Source organism: Oryx dammah, unplaced genomic scaffold, assembly GCF_014754425.2.
Source record: "Oryx dammah isolate SB20612 unplaced genomic scaffold, SCBI_Odam_1.1 HiC_scaffold_4, whole genome shotgun sequence".
Lineage (NCBI taxonomy): Eukaryota > Metazoa > Chordata > Mammalia > Artiodactyla > Bovidae > Oryx > Oryx dammah.
The window spans coordinates 68883258-68905694 of NW_024070188.1; the positions used below are offsets into that span (position 1 = coordinate 68883258).

A 22437-nucleotide genomic window follows, 5' to 3' on the forward strand; every position below is an offset into this window, starting at 1 on the left:
CAACTCATGGAGTTTCCCCAGACTCATGTCCATCGAGTCGGTGATGCCATCCAACCAACTCTTCCTCTGTTGTCCCCCTCTCTTCCCACCTTCAATCTTTCCCAGCATCAGGGTCTTTTCAAATGAGTCGGTTCTTCACGTCAGGTTGTAGTCCTTGCAAACAAATATAGTGCACATCAGTTGTTTCCTGTAGTAGTCAAGGAGATAAATTCACTATGAGTATTTTAGATTTTTGAGTTCTGGGGTAGTCCTGCTTTGCCCGCTTGTAGTTACTGAAAATGAAATTGATTCTTCATATGTGAAGTTATGATGCAGATAATTGTTGGTGTGTAATAAGTTGGCTTAAAGCGCAACATTCAGCAAACGAAGATCATGGTATCTGGTCCCATCACTTCATGGGGAATAGATGGGGAAACTGTGGAAACAGTGTCAGACTTTATTTTTGGGGGCTCCAAAATCACTGCAGATGGTGCCTGCAGCCATGAAATTAAAAGGCCTTATTCCTTGGAAGGAAAGTTATGACCAACTTAGATAGCATATTGAAGAACAGAGACATTACTTTGCCGACTAAGGTCCATCTAGTCCAGGCTATTGTTTTTCCAGTAGTCATGTATGGATGTGACAGTTGGACTGTGAAGAAAGCCAAGTGCCGAAGAATTGATGCTTTTGAACTGTGGTGCTGGAGAAGACTCTTGAGAGTCCTTTGGACTGCAAGGAGATCCAACCAGTCCATTCTGAAGGAGATCAGCCCTGGGTGTTCTTTGGAAGGAATGATGCTGAAGCTTAAACTCCAGTACTTTGGCCACCTCATGCAAAGAGTTTTGACTCATTGGAAAAGACTGATGCTGGGAGGGATTGGGGCCAGGAGGAGAAGGGGACGACAGAGGATGAGATGGCTGGATGGCATCACTGACTCAATGGACATGAGTCTGAGTGAACTTCGGGAGTTGGTGATGGACAAGGAGGCCTGGCGTGCTGTGATTCATGGGGTCTCAAAGAGTCGGCCAGACTGAGAGACTGAACTGAACTGAACTGAACTGAATAAATTTATACTTAAAAATAAATGAAATAATTACCTTTCCGCATCTAAAATTGTTACATTCTTTGGTATTTGTGTAATTAAATATTTAATTTTTATTTGAAACTTAAAAACTCTCATGTTAGCAAGTTGTGGAATCTTGTGCACTTTTGACGAATCTAGGGAGTTGTATATGTATGGAAGAAAAATATGTTAAAAATGATGGCTGTGTAAACTTTTATCATGTTCTGCAAGATCAAGTGGGTGTTGGAAATTTTATTTTCTAGAATATTCTGAAGGATCTGGAAAAAAGAAAGGCTGATTTGAATGCCATCACAGAGAGCGGTGCTGCCCTGCGGAACTTGGTTGAGGGCGGTGAGGCCGTCTTGGAAGAGAAGCTCTGTGTGCTTAGTGCTGGGTGGAGCCGGGTCCGCACTTGGGCTGAGGATTGGTGCAGCACCCTGATGGTGAGTTTCAGCAAGAGCCTCATGGCGAGATCGCGTCTCCTGTGAAAACGCGAAAATGAAGACAGCTTGGATTGGAATTCCAAACTGTGTTTTCTGTTTGTCACAATATGTTTTGCTTGTGAATTAATTTCATTTAGACTACATTTTATCTTTTGCTTTGAAAAGATAATAACTAGAAAGAGTTCAAAATACTTCATTTCTATTAAGTAATAAACCATTTGTGATATACATAGAAATATGTACTTGAACATCTTACTAAATGTAACTTATTGGCTACAGTTTAAATGACTTAATATTGTATTTAATATTCATACTATTACAGGCTATATATATAATGTTTTTAATGTTCTAAAAAAGGTGTACTAGTTAAAAGAAGGGCACAGGTTCTAATATTGGATTCAGTTCAGTTCAGTTCAGTGGCTCAGTCGTGTCCGACTCTTTGCGACCCCATGAATTGCAGCACGCCAGGCCTCCCTGTCCATCACCAACTCCCGGACTTCACTCAGACTCATGAGTCGGTGATGCCATCCAGCCATCTCATCCTCTGTTGTCCCCTTCTCCTCCTGCCCCCAATCCCTCCCAGCATCAGAGTCTTTTCCAATGAGTCAACTCTTCACATGAGGTGGCCAAAGTACTAGAGTTTCAGCTTTAGCGTCATTCCTTCCAAAGAAATCCCAGGGTTGATCTCCTTCAGAATGGACTGGTTGGATCTCCTTGCAGTCCAAGGGACTCTCAAGAGTCTTCTCCAACACCACAGTTCAAAAGCGTCATTTCTTTGGCGCTCAGCTTTCTTCACAGTCCAACTGTCACATCCATACATGACCACTGGAAAAACCATAGCCTTGACTAGACGGACCTTTGTTGGCAAAGTAATGTCTCTGCTTTTCAAGATGCTATCTAAGTTGGTCATAACTTTCCTTCCAAGGAGTAAGGTCTTTTAATTTCATTGCTGCAGTCACCATCTGCAGTGATTTTGGAGCCCCCCAAAATGAAGTCTGACACTGTTTCCACTGTTTCTCCATCTATTTCCCATGAAGTGATGGGACCAGATGCCATGATCTTCATTTTCTGAATGTTGAGCTTTAAGCCAACTTTTTCACTCTCCTCTTTCACTTTCATCAAGAGGCTTTTCAGCTCCTCTTCACTTTCTGCCTTAAGGGTAGTGTCATCTGCATATCCGAGGTGATTGATATTTCTCCCGGCAATCTTGATTCCAGCCTGTGCTTCTTCCAGCCCAGCATTTCTCATGATGTACTCTGCATATAAGTTAAATAAGCAGGGTGACAATATACAGCCTTGATATACTCCTTTTCCTATTTGGAACCAGTCTGTTCCATGTCCAGTTCTAACTGTTGTTTCCTGACCTGCATATTGATAGCCCAGGTTAAAGTTTTGACTATAAACTGGAGGATCTTGGTCAAGTTACTTAAATTAAGCATTCTCTAAATCTCAGTTTTCTCATATGTAAAGTGGACATTATTATAATTTTTACCTCATACAGTTTTTGTGATTATGCCCTTATATAACTAAACACAATTTTAGATATTATTATGATAATTATAATAATTGTTAAGTGTTATATGCTATTAATCTTTGGTTATACCACTACACAATTAACTAGTATTTCATGAAAATAGTGACCCTCTACTTTCATGATGTTTTCTGTTTCTCTTGTATTAACACTAGCAATGAATACTATATAGCAGCATCACCATCTCCTCCCTTATAAAGAGTTCTCATCCATAAATTATTATTTGTCAGATATATCTGAGATAGGACTTTTTCCAAATTCATAGAATTACTGGGTAATGGATAGAAACAGAGAAGAATAAATTATCATGTGTTTCAATATTTATTGAAATCAATCAGAATGTATAGGGCATGAAGTTGGTGGGCTTAGGTCTTGACCTGTCAGATTCATATTCAGAGTTCATCTGCAACTTACTATCTTCGTAACCCTGTGTAAATTACTTAATTTCACTGTTTTAATTTCCCTATATATAAAATGGAATTAAAAGAACATATCTAATGGCACCCCACTCCAGTACTCTTGCCTGCAAAATCCCATGGATGGAGGAAAACCCTGGAAAGCTGCAGTCCATGAGGTCGCTAAGAGTCAGACACAACTGAGCAACTTCACTTTCACTTTTCACTTTCATGCATTGGAGAAGGAAATGGCAACCCACTCCAGTGTTCTTGCCTGGAGAATCCCAGAGACGGGGGAGCCTTGTGGGCTGCCGTCTGTGGGGTCACACAGAGTCGGACAGGACTGAAGCGACTTAGCAGTAACAGCAGCAACAAAGTTGTTAAGTGTTGAATAACAAATATGAAATCTTGGCTCATAGAATATGTTCTTTAACTATTTTATATATTCATTTTTATTGTAACTAGTTTTATTCCACATTCTCATGTTCCTTACTTCTGTCTTCTGTAGTCTGTACCTTCTAAATTCTCCTTTCAAATAATAGCTTTCTATTTTGCTTGATTTACCTGCTTTGGTCTGATGTTTATCAATTCTTAATTAGAATCCAGACCACTGTCAAAACTTTCCTTATGTCATTTATTCTCATTTTACTTTTCAGTGATTTTTACATGTTATAGATTAATAATTTGCTTATTTTTAAACTTCCTTCATCCTATAAAATATATTTTCTAAAAGTTGTTAAGTTCATCATAAAGCTTCTGCACTCTTTTTGATCAAATTCTAAATTCTTGCTTTTGCCTCAGAAATTCTGCCCTGTTTTAACTGGCTTAAGTGTTTGCTTCTGTTTTCAAATTTAACTCTATCACATGTTATATTATGCTTCAGGAAATATCACTGAGATCTATGCCAAGTGTCTTGTTAAGTGCTGATGCTACTGAGGTGAAAAGACATGGGCCCTGCCTCAAGCACTCAAACTTTGAGTAGGCAAAATCTATTCAACCATATTTGAATTGCTTTTTTACTAGTACTTAAATGCTGCTGCTGCCTTAAATGAGTTCTTAACTAATATGATCAAGGCAGGGCCAATAAGATTTGTAGTATATGAATGAGAAATGGGGATTAAAAGAAAATGAAATTTATAAAGAACTTTTTGCCTTCAATTTTTCATTATGTTGAGGTCTAAATTAAAATGAAAAAGTACCCAACCACAGCTGTGCTTCCTTGGTGGCTGAGACAGTAAAGAATCTGCTGGCAATGTGGGAGACTCAGGTTTGATCCCTGGGTTGGGAAGATCCCCTGGAGAAGGGAATGGCTACCCACTCCAGTATCCTTGCCTGGAGAATTCCGTGGACAGAGGAGCCTGACAGGCTACAGTCCATGGGATTGCAAAGTCGGACACGGCTGAGTGACTAACACTTTCACTTTTACAGCTGTGCACTTTTTGGAATGAGATTTATCCATTGGGGAAGAGCAGAGGGAAGGTAGAAGTTCTTCTTGAAATTCAGCATTACTTAGGTCTTTGAAGACCTTTTAAATGTCTTCGAAGATTATTGTCTTAATTATTTCATATGGTTGTATCAGTGTTTTATTAATTCCTTTCTAGAACCATCAGAACCAGTTGGAAATATTTGATGGAAATGTTGCTCACATAAGCACCTGGCTTTATCAAGCTGAAGCACTACTGGATGAGATCGAAAAAAAGCCAGCAAGCAAACGAGAAGAAATTGTGAAGGTAGTAGATCAGTAACACTTCTGAGAATGGAAGGTTTAGCTGTCACCTTTGTCTTGAGGAATACTTCAAGTTACTTGCACACATGTGCTTCTCATGCAGTAGATTTATTAACTTTTATGTTGGTGGGATAAGCAGAATGAGTCGTTTTGTTTGTTTGTTTTGGTTTTTGTCTTAGCTAAATTTTTGTTCCATTCCTTTTAGGTAAGAATTGGCATCTAAAAGTGCCACATTATGGGACTGTTAACATAATTTTTCCATTGTAATTTAATAAGCTAGGAAAACAGAAAATACTTCATTTTGTCATCGTGCATAGTTGAATGCTGCATCGTTAGTTAACAGCAAAAGTGCATTCTTAGTTATTTTTTTCATGACTTGCAAAATTTGGTGGCAGTACAGAAAGTTAGAGCAAAACTGACTTCATAATGAATATTTGGCTTTCATTTCTTGGTGCATATTCCCCACCAACCCAGCTTTTCAGAGGGATCTGCTGTGAATAAGAAGATAGTACACTTTTTCAGAAGTGCAGTATGGCAGACTTCTTCACTTTGCTCAGCTTCTTGATACTCTTACGCACTGGTGATAAGCAAAGAAGAACTTGTTGTCTTGGGAACTCCAGAGTCTCAGAAAATTTCTAAGAGTAGCCCTTATTCTTTCCTGTGTTTTTACATTTTGTTTCAAAGTTGAAGGTCAGACCTAACTTTTAAGAATTCCCCCTGGGAAATCTTTTCTATCTACTGCTCAGGCCCCACCAATCCTTCTTTGGAACTCTCTGACACATCAGATATGGATGAACAGTTGAATTCTGGGTTACAAATATACTCAGGCAACTTTTTGCAGACATCACTGAATGAATCTTTTTTTCCCCTTCACGTTGTTTATTGATGACAGGAAACACTGCATAATTAAAGATTTGATGAGGAACCTGCAAACAATAAAGAATGTGTCTGTTGCCAGCAAAATAACAATTATTTCAGGTCCTTTAGATGTTACAGAGCTTTTTCACACCAGATGGTTTATATGAAACAAAACCATTTTAGAGTGTTTAATTAGGCATCTATAAACCTTTAAAGAATGAGGTAGTTTTCTTTCTTCACTACATTTTCTTTATTTCCAGGACTATACTTTTAGTGAATTTATTAAATTTATTACATTTATTAAATCACTAACATATGTTTAACATAACCTTTAGACAATTTTTCATGAAAGCCAAGACCTATCTGCAAAGTGTTTATTTCTTTCCGCTTGATTTTTCTTAAAGAGAATTTCAAGAATCTCTACATAACTAGCAAAATTTGAGACAAGCAGTGGCTGTTTTTTTTTTTAATATGACAATCAGATTTAGATGCAAGAGAACACATTCTAAAGTTCCATAGTTAAGCTGATCTCCTGTTTCTACCTACATACACTAATTTAAAAACTACTTCCTCAAACTACTTATTTTCTCTCAGCCACCATAACAAGCAAGCACAGATTCTTCAGAACAGTGGATTAGGCTCCATGTCTTAGATCATTGAGTGCCTTGCAGTATCCTTCATTCTTGTAATCACCAGGAAAACATTTGCAGAATTTATAGATACATACAGATAAGCTGGTACTTCACTCAAAATGTACTCATAGCCATACTTCTGAGAGAATTCCAGCACTCTTCAAAAACTTATGAATGAAGTAGGAATTGAGGCAGGTATTTGCATCCCTTTCTTAGGCCTGAAAATGAATTTAATGACCATTATGAAATTAGCCAGAGGAAACTGCGTAATGTTGTTGTACATTTTAGTTAAAAACTAAATGTTACTATTCAACTCTCTTCCAAATCAGTTTACCTTCACCAAGAAAAGGGGGATGGTGGTAAACAAGATTTCTAGGGGGAAAAGAAGTTAAAGTCTGTTCCTTGCTACTTAATCTTTTATCAGCCTCAAGAAACCTTGCAATTCTTAGAATAAGATGGTTGAGGAAATGACACAATAAATCTTATAGACTATTCAATTATAAAGTAAAGTTTTATATAAACTGGGAGTAGTTTAAAATGCTTCCCATATAGCATGAATGAGTCTCTCTCTCTCTAGTTAAATATATGAACAGCTCTTATTCAAATTGATGGTACGGAAGTCTCTTACTATAAGTCTCAGACATTTGTTTAAGCTCCCTTTACTTCCCAGTTAGCACTGCACCCATGTTTGGTTTTGATTTTTCCCATGTGATAATTTCGTGCTTTCTTACAATTAGCGTTTACTCTCTGAGATGGATGATGTCAATCTCCAAGTACAAAACGTCCAAGATCAAGCTGTTGTTTTGATGAGTGCACGTGGAGGCTCAAGCCGGGAGCTTGTAGAACCAAAATTAGCTGAATTGAACAGAAATTTTGAAAAGGTCTCTCAACATATCAGAAGTGCCAAAGTAAGTGATTATGTTTTTATATAAAACTATTTCTTGTAGATATGTAGCTGAATGGTAGATAATTATATGGTGCTCATGCTAAGTTGCTTCAGTCGTGTCCAACTCTTTGCGACCCTATGGAATGTAACCTGCCAAGCTCCTCTGTCTATGGGATTCTCCAAGCAAGAATACTGGAGTAGGTTGCCATGCCTTTCACCAGGGGATCTTCCCCACCCAGGGATTGAACCCACGTCTCATATCTACCTGTATTGGCAAGCAGGTTCTTTACTGTTAGCGCCACCTGGGAAGCCTCAATTATATGATATATACAACAAAAAATTAAATGAAACTGTTTTATCACTTTTCTTTGATTGAGCATTTGTTCTTATTTATGATTGTCCAAATGAAGGAGAGAATCTAAGAAATTAAAGAAAATAACCCATTTGAGAAAATGTTTCAAGTATTCAAATTATCTAAGAGGAGGGTCCTCATTTTTGTAGGAAGTAAATATTCTCTAACTTTGCTTTGTTTTGAAATATCTGATGTTGTTGCCATTTAGTCGCTAAGTCTTATCTGACTCTGCAACCCCATGGACTACAGCCCACCAGGCACCTCTGTCCATGGGATTTCCCAGGCAAGGATACCAGAATGGGTTACAATTTCCTTCTACAGGGGATCATCCTGCCCCAGGAATCAAACCTGGATCTCCTGTATTTGCAGGCAGATTCTTCCCACTGAGCCACCAGGGAATCCCAAAATATCCGATGTAATAGACCAAACTATCTTTTATAGCTTAAGAATATATTTAGATTATTTGCAACTTAAAGAAAACAAACAAAAATCTTGCTTTAACTCTTGCCTTCCTTACCTTGTGACCTAAGCTTACTTATTTAGTCTTTTCAGTAGCTCTATGGGAGATTTTTCTACAAATGTAAAAGAGTAATATAGGAGACATAGGAGGAGGATTGGAAGAAAGTACAAAGAAAATGATTATTTTTCCCATAAATAATTTTTTAACATTTGGCATGTGTTTATATTCTTATATGTATGTGATATTAAAGTATCAACATTTTTATATTGTTTTGTGTTCTCCTTTGACAAGGTTTTTTAACAGGTATTAAATTATATGATCTGTTGTGGTTTTTAAGTCAGTTTTCCACTTTTATTGTGCTTTTATAAATATTGTCTTGTTAAAATTCTCTTACTCATGTCTTTTTGCTTGTGTCTTAATATGCCCTTAGGATCACTGCGTAGAATTCCTTGGAATTGTTGTGAAAGTTGTTCATATAAATGCTGTTAAATAGACTTTTCCAGAGAGGTTGCTAGCTTCCCCACGTTCAGTCAACACTGCCAGTTTTCCTGCATTTCATTTTTCTAAAGTTGTTACATTGATTTTGGACTTCTCCAGTGGCTCAGTGGTAAAGAATCTGCCTGCATTGCAGGAGATTTAGGTGACATGGGTTCGATCCCTGGGTTGGGAAGATCTTCTGGAGACAGGGCATGGCAACCCACTACAGTATTCTGGCCTGGAGAATCCCATGGACCAAGGAGCCTGGTGGGCTGCAGTCCATAGGGTCATGAAGAGTGAAACACGACTGAAGCGACTCAGCATGCACACACATTGATTTTCAGTTCAGTTCAGTTGCTCAGTCATGTCCAACTCTTTGCGACCCCATGAATCGCAGCATGCCAGGCCTCCCTGTCCATAACCAACTCCCAGAGTTCACTCAGACTCACGTCCATTGAGTCAGTGATGCCATCCAGCCATCTCATCCTGTCGTCCCCTTCTCCTCCTGCCCCCAATCCCTCCCAGCATCAGAGTCTTTTCCAATGAGTCAACTTTTCTCATGAAGTGTCCAAAGTACTGGAGTTTCAGCTTTAGCATCATTCCTTCCAAAGAAATCCCAGGGTTGATCTCCTTCAGAATGGACTGGTTGGATCTCCTTGCAGTCCAAGGGACTCTCAAGAGTCTATTTCTATATAGATATTGTCTGAAAGTACTGCATTGAGAAAGATATACTTTTTTGAAGTTTGGGTATCACAGTCCAAGGGGCCCCGTACTGGAAAACATTAATTGGGAGTCATTCTTTGGGGTGTTCCTGTATTAGGAGGTGGTCTTTCTTTCTCTCTGTGGCCAAGGCAGGGTGGCTTCTGCATCACGGCACTGTCTACTGATGTGTTTGTTTGTGGTCCTAGAATGCCCCCCACACACTCCAGGCAGTCAGGGTCACTTGCACACTACTTCACATCTGTGGCTGGAGTTTGGAGAACGTGGTAATCAGAGATGCCCAAGTTGGTAAAATTATTGCTGTGTGAATGAATAAACTAAAGTCAATTCAAATAAATGTTAGTTCTTTCTTGACACTGATTAGTGGTGATAGGTCAAGTTAAGACCGTCTTTTCAAGAGCATTTTTCCCTCCACAGTTGCTAATTGGCCAGGAACCGTTATCATATCCGTGTCTGGTCACCACGGAAGCATTTGAAATTGGTGTGCCTTTCTCTGACTTGGAAAAATTAGAAAATGACATAGATAATATGTTAAAAGTTATGGAAAAACACTTGGAATCCAGTGATGAAGATGAAAAGGTTGGTTGAAGGAGATTTTAAAAACCATGGTGTTGTTACTTTTCTTCTCTGTTAATTACATCTTTACACTAATGATGTTTACCCAGATATCTGCCAAACATGATAGAACAGATTTAAATGTGATTTTCTGCAAAGTGTCAATGGAAGATTTGTCATGTGATTTACAGAATATTTGAAAAAAAATAGACATATTTTCTGACGATAGTGTTATCTTAGCTCTATTTAACTTCTAAACTAGCAGTCTTTATGAACTATTTTAACTTCATATATAAAACATTTTAAGAAAAACACAAACATTTGTTGTGTATCATTCAGATAAACATATGTTGACTATACTATACTTTGTAGGTTGGTTCTGCTTGGAACTAATAGTAATTGACCTTGTGCTTTTTTCTTTTGAGTAATTTATATCTTTCAAACATTCAGATGGATGAGGAGAGAGCCCAGATTGAGGACGTTCTACAAAGAGGAGAACAAATGTTGCATCAACCTATGGAAGATACTAAAAAAGAAAAGATCCGTTTGCAGTTACTACTTTTGCACACAAGATACAACAAAACTAAGGTATTGTCATGGGGGAGATTCTTTTCCACTTAAATAACTTTTTCAGCTCTTGCCATTCAGATGCTTGATGTTGCAAATCAAATGATTTCTCAAATCACTTGAGAAATGATTTCTCAAATCAATGAGACATCAAATCAACGATGTCTCGAAACAAACCAATTGCAATGGTATTTCCTTCTTTCTAGTGTGTATTGCTATATAGGTTTATATTTTTGGGTGAGGCAACACTAAGAAAATAGAAACATGACACTTCATTATAGGACATCCCTTTTGGATTTCTGATAATGTTTTAAACCTTTGGGGTATGACTTCCTCCTTCAGTTCTGTATTTTATGTGTGGAGGTCTTGACCACATTAAAAAAAATTCTAGCTTGCAAATAACTAAATTTGTGACTTTGATAAAATATGATTTATATTCTAGAAAAAGATTCACCAGCAGCTCCCTTTTCAGTGGCCATCTTTGCAGCTGCATTGTAAATATGCTGGTGTTCCTTAGAGGTCTGTTAGTTAATCCTAGAACCAGTTTTTGTTGATGATGTTGGAATCTATGAGAAGATGCAGGTTTCTTGGCTTGCTGTCTGTTGGATGTCTCCATCTGTTTATACTGCTGCCTTGTAACAGGTTCCAAGTTGAACTAGCCCTCTCACTCCCCCTAACCCATTTCCTGCTTTATTCTCTATCTTAGTTAATTACTGTTCAAAACTACCCATTCTCAAGATAGAAACCTCAAAATCTTCTCAGTCATTTCCTGTTCCTCATAAGCTTTGTGCCTCACACCCCATTGAGGAAGGATTAAAACTAGTAGGTCCAAATGAAATAAGATACGGGCCTAAACCGGCAGTTGGATCCAGTTCTACCAGTTACTTGTTTTATGAACCTGGGAAAGTAACTTCCTAAGTCCCGTATCCCTTCCATAATTCAGACTCCTGTGATTTTTACCTATTAGCTATTCCCCAAGCTTTCCATAGCTCCAGCCCACCTTCTGTATTTTTCTCAGGATTATTCCTCATCCCCCAAGTTATGGCTGATCATACGATTCCTATTCCAAAGAACTTGTTCAGGAATATTGTGAAACGCAGAAGAAGCTTTAGGTATAAGATTTGTGACTGTAATGATTTATGGAGGCTTTGGTTTGACCTCTGCCACCTCTGTGATTCACTGTCATTCCCCATATAGTATAGCTATATTGGGTTTTTCTACCTTTCTCAACTGGTGCCTTAGTACTTCTGGAATCTTGCTAATTTTATTGTCATTCCCTGGTGTGAGTTTTATCTTCTTATTTTATCTTAAAAATATGTTGTCTCTTAAGACTTGTTTCCATTTTTATTTCTAACATCTTTTAGATTATATTATAGTTGTTTGTTTCATTGTTGCTTTTAAAGGTATCTTTAAACTCTGGAACTTCATCTTTGGGCCCCAAATCAGAAATCATTAATGATCTAAAATAGAGATAATTTTTAGACTTTTAATACATAAATACGTTTGCTTTTTGAAAGTCCTAATGTATACTATTACAGAGTGGCTTCATTTTTATTTCACTAACATTAGTTATTATAAATAAAATGATTTAAAAATATTAAAGCATTTTTTTCCCTCTTACATTGACCTATATTCTTCTTCAAATCTATAGTTTTTAAAACTGTTAACTGTGAACATTAGAATCCCTTGAGTAGCTTAAATAAAATCAAGCCTCAAACCAGTTAAATCAAATTCTTTTAGGCTGTGCCTAGGTGTGGAGACTTGAAAAAGAAAACTTTATAGATGAGTCTAAGGTACAGTCAGCATTGAGGACCACCAGTTTACAGGACTTGTTTCCTTTCCTTTTCTTTCTTTTCTCTTTTTTTGGGTGAGCAGTGAACCACTGCATGCTATGGGCAATATTTTACCCCCGGTTAAATGATTTGAAAAAGTTTATGTGGATGAGAGGAGGTGGGGAAAAGGGCCTAGAAAGGATTGGGTGGTGTGTGCACCTACAGAAAGCTGGAGCATGGGAAGGATTTTAGCTGAAAAAATGCTTTCGCTTCCTCCTCAGTGAGTTTTCATTCGGATTAACCTCATTATTGGGCTTCCCTGGTGACTCAGATGGTAAAGAATCTGCCTGCAGTGAGATCTGGGTTTGATCTCTGAGTTGGAAAGATCCCCTGGAGAAGGGAATGGTTACCCACTCCAGTATTCTGGCCTGGAGGATCCCCTGGAGCGAGGAGCCTGGTGGGCTACAGTCCATGCGGTCGCAGAGGTGGACTGACTGAGCTACTGACACCTTCTCTTCACTTTTCACTTCAACCTCCTTATGAAATCAGGTTGGAAATAGGAAGAGGGGTGAGCAGAGAATCAGGTGGAGATTGGTGGAGAGAGAAAATGGAAGGAGGTGACAGGCGGTGGGGAACCAGAGCCTAGTGCGAAAAAAGGAGGTGACAGGCGGTGGGGAACCAGAGCCTGTTGCAAAGGAATATTAAATTTCTTGTTTGATTTTTTTTTAAATAGATGTTATTTTTTAGAGCAGCTTTGGGTTCACAGCAACGAGTTTCTGCATACACCCTGTCCCTTCACCCCCAATACCTACACAGCCTCTTCCTTTATCCACATCCCGCCCGAGAGCGGTATGTGTGTTACAACCGATAAATCCGATAAATCTACATTGACACATCATAGTCAGCGTCCTTAGTTTTTGTCAGGGAAGGGACATTAAGCTTTCAGTCAAGATCACACTCATCCTCAGTGCCTCCTTCTCTTCCGTCCGTATTTAAAATATAAATAACCCCTCAGGTCAGAGGCTTCCAGAGACTTCCCTGAGAGCACAGAGGGGCTCCTAGCATTTCCCTTTTCATCATCTGCCTTTCACATGGTTTCTTCTACAAAGTGATATAGGTGGCTTTTAAAAAATTATGAATGTAAACTCAAAAAAGGACTCATTTTCTTATTTGAAATATATATTGAATGTCCTTTTCTCATGTGCTTAAATTAATAGGGTATTGCTATTTTAAATTATATGCTAGATCTTCATAAACTAAACCTATTAACCTTATCATATTTGCTTTAAAAGTATCATCTTATGGATTTTTATCTTTTGATTGTTCTACTTTTAATGTACAGCCATTTAAAATTTTTGTTTAGCCACATGTGACTAGGTTTTTCCTTCTTGAGTTTTTTTTTTTTTAAATTGTGCTTATCCTCCAGAGAGTTGATGAATGTTCAACTCTGTTTAGTTCCAAGTTCTCCCTATGTGTATTAGTGTTAGTTCTCAGTCATGTCCATCTCTTTGCAACCCCATGGACTGTAGCTTGCCAAGCTCCTCTGTCCATGGAATTCTCCAGGCAAGAATACTGGAATAGGTTGCCATTCTCTTCTCCAGGGGATCTTTTGGACCCAGGAATCAAACTCAGATCTCCTGCATTGCAGGCAGATTCTTTATTGTCTGAACCACTAGGGAAGCCCCAAGTTTTCCCTATGGTTGATAAAAACAAAACTTCGAAAACGTTTGTAATAGTGGTAATGGTTTAGTTGCTAAGGTATGTTCGACTCTTGGGCCCCATGGCCAATAGCCTGCCAGGCTCCTCTGCCCATGGGACATGTTTGTAAAGTGTCATTTAAAATAAATTTTTTTAATGTATCTGGAATTTAGGTTGCAATATGACATGAGGTGCGTCATGTAGTACTGTCTAATTTTAGTGCTACCTTGTATATATCTGTATTTCTGTGTTCTAGCTGAATTCTTTAAAAATAAAAATATTGAGAAGTAAAGTCTAGGTTAGATCTTGAGGATGTTATTTTTCTCCTTGGGTGTTTTGATTGATCACTCTCTTGGGATAACACCTATTTGGGGAATATAGTAAGCTTATATTTGAATCTTGGATGGCCTTGCTGCTTCTGCAAGGGTACAGAGGCTCACTCAGGAAATCCTAGATTATGTGTATAGTGTTAATAGAAAGGCCTTCCAGGTGACTCAGTGGGTAAAAAATCTGCCGGAGATGCAGGAGACTTGGTTTTGGCCCTTGGGTTGGTAAGATCCACTGGAGGGGCCATGGCAAGCCACTCCAGTATTCTTGCCTGGAGTGTCTCATGGACAGAAGAGCCTGGTGGGCTGTAGTCCAGGGGGTCACAAAGAGTGGGACATAACTGAAGTGACTGAGCATGCATGTATGCATTAATAGAATACAGTGTTTAATGAACAATTTTTTTTTTTTTAAAGAAAAACCCTTTGAATTTTCTATTTACAATACCAATTGACCTGCCCAGTTCACTTTGAATCGGATACATGTGACCTTGCAGAATCACAGTCTGTTGTATAACTGAAGAAACAGCACAGATTTCCTCGCCTTGTAGTGGTTGTTAAGGCATACAAGTCACTCTCACCAGTCATCCAACATTGCAGATTGAAAAAGACAATCTGGCGTATGATGTTTAGTGTTGCTGATGAGGAAAATACTATAAAGTTGAATGTCCTACAAGCACAGATCAAATATAGCTGGAGGCCTGGAGTAATTTTTGGTCTTGAAAAAACAGAGGCTCTCTGAGCAAGACACTGGTTGATAGATGCAAAAGCCAAGTAGAGGAACAGGTCCCTGTTTTTTAACTCTTTTGCTGTGATTACTCAACCTGTTAAGTACTTTCTTTGTGTCTTTTTGCTTTTTCCTTAAAGTTAAGAAGAGGAACAACTGAGTTTCCTTTTATGATGTGCCAAAAAATTGGCCTGTTTAAAATTAAAATCTGAAAAAAGATATTGTTAAGAAATATTTCACATCTTTTTATTAAAATTGGTTCCTGAGTGTACACATTTTTTTTTCAGCCTTCTTTTATATTTACTTAAAATGTATAGTTTGCCTTCTTAGACATACAAGTAAATACCTAGACATGTTTTCTGACTGAAATTTGAATGTGTGGCGTTAGATAAAATTAATATTAGTGTCAGGTAGAAACAAACCTGTGGATACAGTTAAGAAATCAGTGGACTTGCTTCTCACTTGGCTACCCAGGACTGCCTGTCAATTGGTGAAAGTCAGTTTATCAAATTGGAGGAGACAGATAAATGCAGACTGTAAGAGTCAACACCATCCTAATCATTCACTGTTTTTAATCTTGGTTTTAGGTCTCATTTAGGAATTGTAACCATTTTTAGTTATGACCGTTTTCACTGTCATCTTTTTAAAAAAATTATTTATTTATTTTGGGTAGTACTGGATCTTTTGCTGCACATCCTTTTTCTCTAGTTATGGTGTGTGGGTTTCTCATTGCAGTGGTTTCTCTTGTTGCCAAGCACTGGCTCTATAGTGCAGGAGCTGCTATAGTTTCGGCACATGGGCTCAGTAGTTGCAACTTCAGGCTTTAGAGCACAGGTTCAGCAGTTGTGGCACTCAGGCTTAGCAGCTCCATAGCATGTGGGATTTTCCTGGATTAACGATCAAACTTGTGTCTCCTGCATTGGCAGGTGGATTCTTTACTACCGAGCCACCAGGAAAGCCTTTCAGTGTCATCTTTGAGTTTTCAGAGGAGGACCACTTTTCAGAAGTTCAATATAGAAATCTGATGAAAGTGTCAAGGAAACTACCCTAATTCATGAGTCAGATGTTCTTTGACCATTGGCAAGCAATAGACAGCAATTATTAAATGGTAGCTGTCAAAGAGTAAAGGACTTGAACCCAGGGACTAATGGCCTATCCCAGAGAGCACTTTACTGATTAGAAAGCTCTGATTAGAGGATACAGAAAATACTACACTAGGATAAATAATTGTGCACCTAAGTTAGAACCTGTATGAATTTACCATCATAGGACCTGTCGTCTTATGTAGGGCATTCATATTGTGTTTTATTGTTCTCAAAGATTAAGATTATATACTGAATTGCCTGGATATTATTTTAATTAAACCTCCCATTGCATTTGCAATTTATATTACAAATACATGTTTCACCCTTATTTGCTTTTTCACCAGCAAGGCCCAGAAGTGTTTAATCTAATTGTGAAATTAAAAAAAAAATAGAGTGTAATAATAATGGTATTATTATTATTAATAATAACAATGGTATTAAAATTTTTATTTCATACAGGATTTCATGATTTGCAGCATATTCTCATTTCTTCAATAACTTTGGAAAGGAGTCATTATGCTTTCCTAGTTTCTAAATGAGTTTAGTGGTGTAAGTCTTAAAGAAAATCCTTTCAAGCATTAACAGCTTATTTAAGCCTTTTAACAGCAGGCTACAGAGAGATTGTTAATGGTTTCCATAGCAGTGCAGGGAAACTTTTAAAAAATTAAAGCAAGTTTTAAAATTTCTGCTTATGGTATTAAATTTCTCCACAAAATAATGTTGAATTTTTTAAAAGTTTTTTATTTACTGCTGTTCATTATAGGGATATTCTAAGAGATGTGTATTGCTATTATTGATGTCTATACAGGCAGTCCCTATTCAACAGAGAACAAGTCAGCTCGCTTCTGGAATTAGATCACCACCCCTTCCCGCAGATTATCTGGTTGAAATTAACAAAGTTTTACTTTCCATGGATGATGTTGAATTATCACTTAATACTCCAGAGCTAAGCTCTGTTGTCTATGAAGAATTCTCCTTTCAGGAAGATTCTCTGAAGGTAAATATCCAGGCAGTACATTTGAATACCTGCAGTTAATATAGAAATAAAGCAAGGAATTTGTCACTGTACCTACTTAAATGGTCTTTAGCCTTTTACATTTGTGCCAAGGAATTAGTAATATGTATGAAAAACAAACTTTTCCTATACTGCCAATGAAATGCTGTCAAACATTTTAATTTATTAATAGTTGGTATGGATTTTTAAATGTACACAGTGTTTTTGGCAACATCAGAGATATTTTAAAGTCAAACACATGCACAAATTTTATTCCTATATTGGAAACTTGATTGTCATTTGATGTGAAATGTCAGCATTTATCTTACCACCTGGAACTATTTGATTGTCTAGTGGTTGGAAATGGAATATCATGTTGATTGTAAGTTAATTAGGGGTCTGAAAGTTTTCAGGTAATTTGCAAAAACTATTTGATATCATCAAGACTCATATATTTTGATTGCATTTTTGTATCATGTCATAATAAATGCTGATAGAGTTGATAGGTTTATCTGGTAACTCAGTTTTGTTATTTAAATTAGCATTATTAGATGTTTGAAAGTATATGTAATTTCTAGCTTTAAAACACTTCATTACCTTTACAGAATATTATTAAAGCTTTTTATGTCCTGTACAATTGCCTCTTTGGACATCACAGGATGTTTTTCCCTGCTGTTAGGATATTATGTAGCATACCTCATGCTTTGGCCTGTACTGGATATTATTTTTTTTAAAAGTTTCCAGTTTTGATGAGCAGCAATTATGTCTCATTATTTTTAAGTAACTTGTTCAATATAAATTTTTGGTCTCTTGTGATTCCATTCTTATATCTCTTTGCTGGCTTTTGTTAATTTATGAAAACATTTTTGTAGAATATCAAAGATCAACTGGACAAACTCGGAGAGCAGATTGCAGTCATTCATGAAAAACAACCAGATGTTATCCTTGAAGCTTCCGGACCTGAAGCCATTCAGATTCGGGATACACTTACTCAGTTGAATGCAAAATGGGACAGAATTAATAGAATGTACAATGATCGTAAAGGGTATGTGCAAATTAAATTAATATTTAATTGTTTAAAAGACCTGTAAATTCATATGTACTTTATTTTTATTGAAGCACAATTGAGTTACAATATTATGTTTCAGGTGAACAACATGTGATTCAATATTTTTATATATTATGTAAGATACAAATTATTACAATATTATAGACTATATTCCCTGTTCAGTTCAGTTCAGTTCAGTTCAATTCAGTTGCTCAGTCGTGTCTGACTCTTTGCAACTCCATGAATTACAGCACGCTAGGCCTCCCTGTCCATCACCAACTCCCAGAGTTTACCCAAACTCATGTGCATCGAGTTGGTGATGCCATCCAGCCATCTTATCCTCTGTCGTTACCTTCTCCTCCTGCCCCCAATCCCTCGCAGCATCAGGGTCTTTTCCAATGAATCAACTCTTCACATGAGGTGGCCAAAGTATTGGAGTTTCAGCTTTAGCATCAGTCCTTCCAGTGAACACCCAGGACTGATCTCCTGTGCTGTGCGTTAAATCTCTGTAACATGTTTATTTTATACTAGTAGTTTGTTTCCCTTAATCCTTCCCTATCTGTGTCGCCCATTCCACTTACCCTTTTCTCCTCTGGTGATAACTAGTTTGTTCTCTGTATCTGTGAGTCTTCTTCTGTTTTGTTATATTTGTTTCTTTTGTTTTTATATTCTACATATAAGTAAAAACATACAGTATTTGTCTTTCTCTCTCTGACCTATTTCACTTAGCATATACCCTTTTGGTTTATCCATGTTGTTGCTAATGACAAGGTTTCATTCTTTCTACAGCTAAGTGTATATATATATATATATATATATGCATATACATATACATATTTGTGTGTATGTACACACACACACCCCTTCTTTATCCATTCATGTGTTGATGGATATTTAAGTTGCTTCTATATCTTGGCTATTGTAAGTAAAGCTATTATGAATATGAAGGTGCAGATATCTTTTAAAGTTAGTTTTCATTTTCTTTGGATGTATTCTCAGACATGAAATTGCTGGATTATAGGGTAGTTATATTTTTAATTTTTTGAGGATCCTCTTTACTGTTTTCCTTAGTGGTTGTACAAATTTACATTCTTACCACTAGTGGACAAGGATTCTCTTTTCTCCACATCCAAACTAGCACTTGCTATTTCTTGCCTTTTTGATGATGGTCTTTCTAACAGGTGTGAGGTGATATTTCATTGTGGTTTTAATTTGCATTTCCCTAATGACACGTTGGGCATCTTTTTGTGAACCTGTTGGCCTTTTGTATATGTTCTATGGAGAAATGTCTCTTCAGCCTCTGCCCATTTTTTAATTGGATTGTTTGATTTTTTGATATTGAGTTGTGTGAGTTTTTTACATATTTTGGGTATTAACCCCTTGTCAAACGTCATTTGCAAGTAACTTCTTAGGTGGCAGGTTGCCCTTTCATTTTGTTGATAGTTTCCTTTGCTGTGCAAAAGCTTTTTAGTTTGATGTAGTCCCATTTGTATGGTTTTGCTTTTGTGGTCCTTGTCTGAGGAGACACATCCCCCCAAATACTGCTAAGACCTATATCAAAAAGCATATTGCTTGTATTTTCTTCTAGGAGCTTTATGGCTTCAGGTCTTACACTTAAGTCTTTAATCCATTTTGAGTTTACTTTTGAATATAGTGTGAGAAAATGGTCTAGTTTCCTTTTTTTTTTTTTTTTTAAACATGTAGCTGTCTAGTTTCCTCAACACTGCTTACTGAAGAGACTGATACTATATTTGGAAAATTCTAAAAACTCCATCTAAAACTACTAGAACTAATAAATTTAGTAACATTGCGGGATACAAAATTAATATCCAGAAATCTGTTGCATTTATATACACTAATAACAAACTCTCAGGAAGAGAACTTTAAGAAAAAAAATCCTGTTTACAAATGCATCAAAGTGAATAGAAGACCCAAGTATAAATTAAACCAAGGAGGTGAAAGACTTTTACTGTGGAAACGATATGACACTAATAAAAGAAACTGAAAACAACAAATAAATGGAAAGATATATTGTGCTCATGGATTGGAAGAGTTAATATTGTTAAAGTGTACGTACTAACCATGGCAAACTACAGATTCAATATAATCCCTATCAAAACTTCCATCACCAGTCACATCCACATCCGGGCATTGTTTCTGCTTTGGCTCCATCTCTTCATTCTTTCTGGAGTTATTTCTGTACTCTTCTTCAGTAGCATATTGGGCACCTCTTGACCTGGGGAGTTCATCTTTCAGTGTCATATCTTTTTGCCTTTCATACAGTATGAAAGGCAAGAATTCTTGTTCTCAAGGCAAGAATTGGTCTACCATTCCCTTCTCCAGTACACCACATTTTATCAGAACTCTCCACCATGGTCTGTCATGTTGGCTTGCCCTGCATGGCATGTCTCATAGTTTCATTGAGTTAGACAAGGCTGTGGTCCATGTGATCAGTTTGATTAGTTTTCTGTGATTGTGGTTTTCATTTTGTCTGCCCTCTGAGGGATAAGGATAAGAGGCCTATGGAAGCTTCCTGATGGGAGAGACTGACTGTGGGGGAAACTGGGTCTTGTTCTGATGGGCGGGGCCATGCTTAGTAAATTTTTAATCCAGTTTGCTGTTGATGGTCAGGGCTGTGATCCCTCCCTGTTGTTTGACTATGGTGGAGGTAATGAAGATAATGGCGACCTCCTTCAAAAGGTCCAGTGCACACAGTGCCACACTCTGTGCCCCCCTACCCTGCAGCAGGCCACCCCCGACCCTGCAGCAGGCCACCCCCGACCTATGCCTCCACCGGAGACTCCTGGACACTCATGGGAAAGTATAGGTCAGTTTCTTGTGAGGTCATTGCTCTTTTTTCCTGGGTCCTGGTGTGTATAAGATTTTGTTTGTGCCCTCCAAGAGTCTGTTTCCCCAGTCCTGTGTAAGTTCTGGCGGCTCTCTGGTGGGATTAATGGTGACCTTCTCCAAGAGGGCTTATGCCACACCCAGGCCTGCTGCACCCAGAGCCCCAACCCCTGCAGTGGCCACTGCTGACCCACACCTCCACAGGAGACACTCAAACACGCAGAGGCAGGTCTGGCTCAGTCTCTGTGGGGTCTCCTGGTGCACACAAGTTTTGTTTGAGCCCTTCAAGCATCTCTGGTGGGTATGGGGTTTGATTCTAAACGCGATTTTGCCCCTCCTACCATCTTGCTGGGACTTCTCCTTTACCCTTGGTTGTGGGGTATCTTTTTTGTTGGGATCCCACATTCTCCTGCGGATGGTTGTTCAGCAGCGAGTTGTAATTTTGGAGTTCTCACAGAAGAAGATGAGTGCACATCCTTCTACTCCACCATCCTGTGGAAAGCTGTAAAGAACAGTATTGCATAGGATCCGGGAATGTTAGGTCCACGAATCAAGGCAAACTGGAAGTGGTCAAAGAGGAGATGACAAGAGTGAACACTGACATTTTAGAAAACAGTGAACTAAAATGGACTGGAATGGGCAAATTTAACTCAGATGACCATTATATCTACTGCTGTGAGCAAGAATCCCTTAGAAGAAGTGGAGTAGCCTTCATAGTCAACAAAAGAGTCTGAATTGCAGTTCTTGGGTGCAGTCTCAAAAACAACAGAATGATTTCTGTTTGTTTCCAAGGCAAACTGTTCAATATCACAATAATCCAAATCTGTGCCCCATCCAGTAATGCTGAAGAAGCTGAACAGTTCTATGAAGACCTACAAGAACTTCTTAAACTAACACCCCCAAAAGATGTCCTTTTCATTATATGCAACTGGAATGCAAAAGTATAAAGTCAAGAGATACTGGAGTAATAGGCAAGTTTGGCCTTGGAGTACAAAATGAAGCAGGGCAAAGGCTTACAGAGTTTTGCCAAGAGAATGCACTGGTCATAACAAACATCCTCTTCCAACAACACAAGAGAAGACTCTACACATGGACATCACCAGATGGTTAATACCAAAATCAGATTGATTATATTCTTTGCAGCCAAAGAAGGAGAAGCTTTATTTAGTCAGCAAAAACAAGACTGGGAGCTGCCTGTGGCTCAGATCATGAGCTCCTTATTGCCAAATTCAGACTTAAATTGAAGAAAGTAGGGAAAATCACTAGACCATTCAGGTATGACCTAAATCAAATTCCTTA

At 37.9% G+C, this 22437-nt stretch overlaps 1 protein-coding gene across 12 annotated transcripts in view; it reads left to right on the forward strand.

The window, feature by feature from the left end:
• The window catches only part of UTRN (utrophin), a 547129-nt gene that overhangs the window by 211804 nt on the left and 312888 nt on the right, over positions 1-22437 (forward strand). For all 12 annotated transcript variants that reach the window (XM_040238622.1, XM_040238626.1, XM_040238624.1 and 9 more), the window contains 7 exons: positions 1306-1485; positions 5013-5141; positions 7365-7535; positions 9940-10101; positions 10528-10665; positions 17058-17246; positions 18116-18288. In XM_040238622.1, coding sequence (XP_040094556.1) covers positions 1306-1485; positions 5013-5141; positions 7365-7535; positions 9940-10101; positions 10528-10665; positions 17058-17246; positions 18116-18288 — 1142 coding nt within the window. The remainder of the gene's footprint in view (positions 1-1305; positions 1486-5012; positions 5142-7364; positions 7536-9939; positions 10102-10527; positions 10666-17057; positions 17247-18115; positions 18289-22437) is intronic.